This window comes from Trachemys scripta, chromosome 14 (assembly GCF_013100865.1).
Source record: "Trachemys scripta elegans isolate TJP31775 chromosome 14, CAS_Tse_1.0, whole genome shotgun sequence".
In the NCBI taxonomy this organism is placed as follows: Eukaryota; Metazoa; Chordata; order Testudines; family Emydidae; genus Trachemys; species Trachemys scripta.
Genome location: NC_048311.1, coordinates 29,027,683 through 29,033,682, shown reverse-complemented (window position 1 = coordinate 29,033,682; position 6,000 = coordinate 29,027,683). Strand labels below are relative to the sequence as shown.

The 6,000-nt window shown below is 49.9% G+C and overlaps 1 protein-coding gene across 8 annotated transcripts in view; it reads right to left on the bottom strand.

Moving 5' to 3' along the window:
• Positions 1-3,187: 3,187 nt before the first annotated feature.
• Positions 3,188-6,000, bottom strand: part of ARSG (arylsulfatase G) — a gene marked incomplete at its 3' end in the record, with an annotated part of 68,485 nt that continues 65,672 nt past the window's right edge. For 7 of the 8 annotated variants that reach the window (XM_034790326.1, XM_034790332.1, XM_034790330.1 and 4 more), the window contains 1 exon segment: positions 3,188-3,308. In XM_034790326.1, the coding sequence (XP_034646217.1) occupies positions 3,188-3,308 (121 nt within the window). 8 annotated transcript variants of the gene reach the window in all.

Below are 6,000 nucleotides of genomic sequence, written 5' to 3'. Positions count from 1 at the left end.
CTTCAGATGCAAGAAGTGAGGTTCTTACCCACGAAAGCTTATGCTCCCAATACTTCTGTTAGTCTCAAAGGTGCCACAGGACCCTCTGTTGCTTTTTACAGATTCAGACTAACACGGCTACCCCTCTGATACTTGACACCAGACCAAAGGTATCAAGTTGGCGGGAACAACTCAAGTCTCAGCTGGCTGAAGGATGGGGAGCCAGGCAACTTCAAACACATCTGGTGGGGCTGCTGGTTTGGACTATGGTTCAGGAGTGCTCCAGGGTCTAGCTCGCAGGCAGAGAACACACTGAATATGGCAACAGCATTCCCTGGTTACAAAAGGCAGAGAGCTGAGCCCCAAACTGGCTGAAAGGTTGTCCTTGTCCTAGAAATAGCAAGCTACTGTTTGCCCCACATTTAACCAAACAGTTTCCTAAACCCAGGGAGGGTCTGGCCCTGACAGGGTTAATTCACTCCCTATGATCCTCGGGGGAGAATTACAAAGCCTGCTCACCTTTAAGGGAGTGGTCAAAAGACACAAGCTGATCATTTGAAAGGCCACATAGCCAAGGCCTTCCTCTCCGTGGGGATATTCAGAACAGGGCAGGATAAAGCACAGCAAAATGCAGCATAGGGGCCAGCCCTGTGCAGGCAGGGAAAGGAGCTGAAAACACAACAATTTCCCAGCCCATCCCAATTTCCTGTCCAGAATGGCTAGGAGTCCGCAGGCTCTCTCAGGAACACAAGTGGTTTGAGGCAGGAGTGAGTAATTAATCAGTGAGTAACCACAGACGGGGCACATCAGAGCTCTAGTGGCGGTAAACGGGAGACAACAGTCAAACTACATTAGTACCCAATGCAACCTTTCAATATTTGTTGCTGTTATGACAATATAGGGCTTAAGGTCAAAATGTAACTTATTCCTTCGGGTGCCAACATTCCCGGGCAGTTCTCTGTAGCACTGCCTAGTGGCCAGCAGGCCCAGTGCCGCTGCCCTGACCCAGCAGGGTGCTCTGCATTACCCCCAAGCCAGCACCGCACTCTCTGTTGTCCTGCAGCACTGCTACCCTGAGCCAGCACTACATTCTCTATTGCCCTGCAGTCTGTGGTTCCCCTGACCCACTATGGACTGCCCGTCTACCATTTCTTCTTTGTGACCTGCCCGCAGCCTCTTATGCCCCCTTCAATTTCCTCTCCCCACACTTTTGGAAATTCCCATGATGGAACGTGGCAGCTCTGCTAGCAGATCTCCAAGCCCAGGCTCATCTATCATGGCTATTATATTTCTCTGGAATTGCCTGGAGGCTTTCAGCCACTGTTGGGCGAAGAACCACTCAAGATGGTTCATTCCCTGACTATTGCTTAAGTACTGGACATGCTCTGCTAACTGTAGTGTTTCACAGTGGCCATCACTACAAACTGATTATAATAAGGTCCATCAAAACTCACACAGCCAAATGGGCTTTCGCCATATCTCCCCCACCTCCGTCGTTTATCTTAGGATTCAACAAAGGGTTCCATAAAAAATATTAAATACCAAACACGCAATGGACTCGGAGAGCAAATCCAAAATCCCTACCGGGAGCCAGATTGAGACGCTCCCAGCAGGGCAGACTTTCAAAGCAAAGAGCAAGATTTTAGATGTGGGATGCTCATTAAAGGCCATTGGAGTCCTGCAGCCAAAATCTTGTGTAACGCTCTGAAAATGTGTCCGTGTAATGGCTGTCCTGCTAACTGCATTTCTCATGCGTTAGGGAGCTGTGAGTAGGTCCTATTGTCATGTGGACTGAAAGCTGCAGGATACGGGACTGGCTGCCCTACTTACAAATTGATAATGGGCATGTTGTTCAAGCCAGGGCTCAGAACAAATAAGAGCTTAATCATGACCCTGTTTGTCAAATCAAGACAGACACGCTACTGGCTTCAAGTGCCTGGGATTTTTATTTATCTCTAATTCTAGTGCTACAGAGACCCAAATACCAAACGGGATGGTGTTCTTGTCACTGCATCTCAGCTATAAAATGCACAGGGAGAAAGATCTGACAGGTCAACTACAAAGCATAAAAGGAATGGGTCAAGGGCCAAGTTCTGGTTCTCGGATACTCACACGCAGCTCCCGATGACTCCAGTGACACATGGAGCCAGGTGAGTGCTGTCCAGCAGGACAGGTGCACGTTGGCCCGTAATGCCACATTGATGGGCCACACACTCCCGCTAACCGAGCTGCTCAGCTTACAAATCAAGTTTTAACTCCTCTTTTTAAAAAATCTTTTCTACCCTGCCTTGCCCCGCCCCCATGAAATCCAGTCTGTGACATTCTGGCCAAGCTGGGAAATGCCAGAGGAGCCCACAGAAATGTGCAGTTCCAAATCCGGTAAGGTTCATTTGTAACTGCCATCTTGCTGCTAATGGAGTGTGGTCCAGTCGGTAGCCAAGCTTGGGAGCCAGGAGACCTGGGTTCTATTTCTGGCTTGTCCACTAATGCGCTGTGTGACTTCAAGCAAGTCCACTATCGCCTCTCATGTTGGTCTCTCTTGTCTACTTACATGATAAGCTCTTGGGGGCAGCGACTGTATCTCACTGTGTGTCTGTATAATGCCTGGAATCTCAGTTGAGACCTCTCGGTGCTACTATTGTGTACTACAAATAAAATCAAGCCATCGGATATTCTTCTCCAACCCTTCCTCCAGCTCCCGGCAATCTCAGCAGTGCCCTGAAGAGACCACTTTGTCTTGAGTGAACAGGCAACTCAGATTCCAGGCTAGCTCAACTTCAGATCTCTCTTGAATGATGCCAAGTAATGTTGGGCAGTTGGTAATATGGAGTCCTGTCATGTGATGTCAGACCTGAGACCCATCAGAACCAATTTATGTAAGACCTCAAAATGAGCTGGGAAGGGAGTCTGGAAGTTAGCATCATGAATCTACTGTTCATTCCCTAACTAGCCCTCTGCACTCCACTGCACCCAGCCAGTCAAACCACACCCCTAAGGAAGCTGTGACCAAGGTAGAATTTCCCACCATTGTACCAGTGCATGCCCACATGACACAGTGGTTAAAGTGGCGTCAGTCTGTCTACAGCAGCATTCCCACCGTGACTGCACCGATGGTAATGCTCGCATGCACAAGGAACAATTAACCCTCACTGAAGTGGTGTTTGTAACTCCCCCTGCAGCTGAACGTTGAAGAGAGTCCACTACATACCTTGTGCCCTTGGTGCGACTGCCCGAAGAGAATCTCAGACATGTCTGAACCATCAAAGCGCCTGTTAGGAGGCAGGCTTGCCTTTGCCAGGGACACCAAGGTGGGGAAAATGTCTGTGGTGCTGGAGCAGAGAGGAAGGTTTCATTAAAGCATGAAATTAAAATCATTAAAATCCCATCCACACCCCTGAGCTTGGAGCAAAAGAACTTGAGCTTGTCCCCAGCGAGCCCTTCCCAGGCCTAACAGTAATGTCGGGGCCCTCTGGGCCTGGATGCTGGGGCAGCGCTGCAGTTCAATCCTGCTGCTTATTGAAGCTAATGGCACTTGTGGGTAAGGGCACCCAACCAAGAAGCCTGCCAGAATCCCTAGCCTCTGCATGTTTAATGAAAGAGCTCTGGTAACGTGAGGCACTGCTTGCTGTGGGCATGAATCGTAGAATTGAATCCTAGAATATCAGGGTTGGAAGGGACCTCAGGAGGTCATCTAGTCCAACCCCCTGCTCAGAGCAGAACCAATCCCCAACTATTTTTTTTGCCCCAGAGCCCTAGCTGGCCCCCTCAAGGATTGAACTCAGAACCCTGGGTTTAGTAGGCTAGTCCTCAAACCACTGAGCTATCCCTCCCCCTGTACATGCTCTGTATGGGAGACACAATTGCCTTATATCCCATATTGATTAGCATATTTTTAGGCTAGTGAGTACGTGTGCATGAGAAGAGCCAGCACGTCTTACACAAATCAATCTGCCAAAGGACACAGTAGCTGGAAAGAGCTCAGAGGTCTGTGCCCCCACAGCGACAGGACACGCTGAACAATTTCACTACTAAAATATGGGAGAATGGGTCAAGATGGGCTTTGCCCAGCAGCCCTGTAGAACGGGGCTGGAGCTGCCTAGGGAACATGGTTTCTCCCGAGGTACGTATTGGGCCTCCTCACCTCTGTAGCCTCTAAGCACCGCACGATCCTCGATCAATTTGTCCTCACGTCACTCAAGTGAGATGAGGAAACATTATCATCACAGATGGAAACCTATGGTCACATAGAGCGTCTGTGGCAGAGATGCTTCCTGGGGCAGGGAGGGTCTTTTTGTCCTGTGTTTGTACAGCACCTAGGTGCTACCACAGTGCGCACGATAATCAGGTGGGATTTGAACCCCAATGCTTCCAAGTGCCAGGCCATGCCTTAACTCCTAGTTCATCCCCTAGTTCATCCTTTGGGCCTCCAGGTTCTCGGATACCTGGGAGTCCACATCAAAGAGGAAGCAGGCCAGAGATACCGCAGTTGTGGCAGGGCCGCATAACCCTTTACGAAGTCCCCCCGGAAGGTGCCAAGTTACCCTGTGAAGGGAAAGTGCTAACTCAGTCACTTTTCACTCCAGTCACAGCAGATCCTGTAACCTAGGAACATGTGGTCTCACTTATGCATCGCACACCGGAGCCATAGAAACCAGACTGGAAAATGAGAGCAGTGCTGTTTTGTGCACTTATACCGAAAAGCCGTCAGCATTTCCACCATCATCCTCTCTTTTCGGGGGTTTACAGCTCAGCCACAAAATACTGCTCTGGGCTAATTCCTGGTTACTCCACGTACTAAGCTCCTGCTAAGGGTGTGGCACACAGAGAGGAACAGGCATCCTGCCACCCAAGAGCTGCACCGTATAGACCCATAAGGCCAGGAACGGGAAGGGCGAGAGTTTCTGCCTGCTGTTTGTGGACTGCAGCCAGCTTTTACCGTGCTGATTGTACATGAACATGGTCTGATGGGATGGGACTGAGCATGGGATTGGGACCAGGAACTCCTGAGCTCTTGGCTCTGATACTGACTTCTTGTGTAGCCTTGGGGAAGTCACTTACACTTTCCAGGCCAAATTCACCACTGTCATAAGCAGGCACAACTCCAGTGAGATCAGGGGCAAATCCAGCTCTCTGCATCTCTGTTTCCCCTCCTCTAACCCTCACTTTCTGTAGCTCTGCTTCCCTTCTAATCCTCCCAGTTGTTGGCACAAATATGAATGCACTCCCACGAGGGCCATGTATGATTCCTACGTCCTCTGGAGAGGACAGCCACCATGGCTGCCTGTGAGCGTGAGCATCAGGCAATCTAGGATGGTCAAAACAAGCTACGCACCAACTTTGGGGATAGATGTGTCCTCCCAGGGCAGCCCCCTGTCCCTTATAAAGGAAACAGGATGTCAGTGACATTCCCCAGAGATCCCTGGACCATGTGCACAAGGAGAGGAGAAACATTTCATGTTTAAAAGTACTTCAAGATCTGCAGATGAAAACAACCAGGTAAGAACTCAGCAGTGTTCATGACCTGCTTCGGTAAGAAGCACTGGGGCTTGGGGTTTTAAAGAGGGCTAAAGGAGTTAGGCACTTAACTCCCATTGACTTTCCATGGTAGCTGGGAGTTTGGGACCCTATGAAAACTGTAGCCTGTGCTCCTTTGACTCCGAAACCTCTCGCAAGTAGCTTTGAGAAGGCCCCTTACGCTAGGCTCCCACAAGAGTTACAAGAAGGCTGCGAGTGTCGGGGCACAGGGCTTCCATCGCTGGCATGAACTAGCAGTGTGGATCAGCAATGAAAGCGCCTCTTTCATCAGCACATTCTCCTCCTCAGGGGTTTATTCTTGCGGCATTAAAGGAGATTGGATACAAGAACAAGTAATTCCCAGCCCTGGAACAGCAGCCTGGGAAAGGCTCTTATCCCCTGCATGCCTAAGGCACTTGAACAGGATGGCAACTCCCTGCTTGCTGGAAATGAAGAAAGGTCTCTGTCCCAGTCACAGCACTTAAGACGTATGACGGAGTTTGCCAG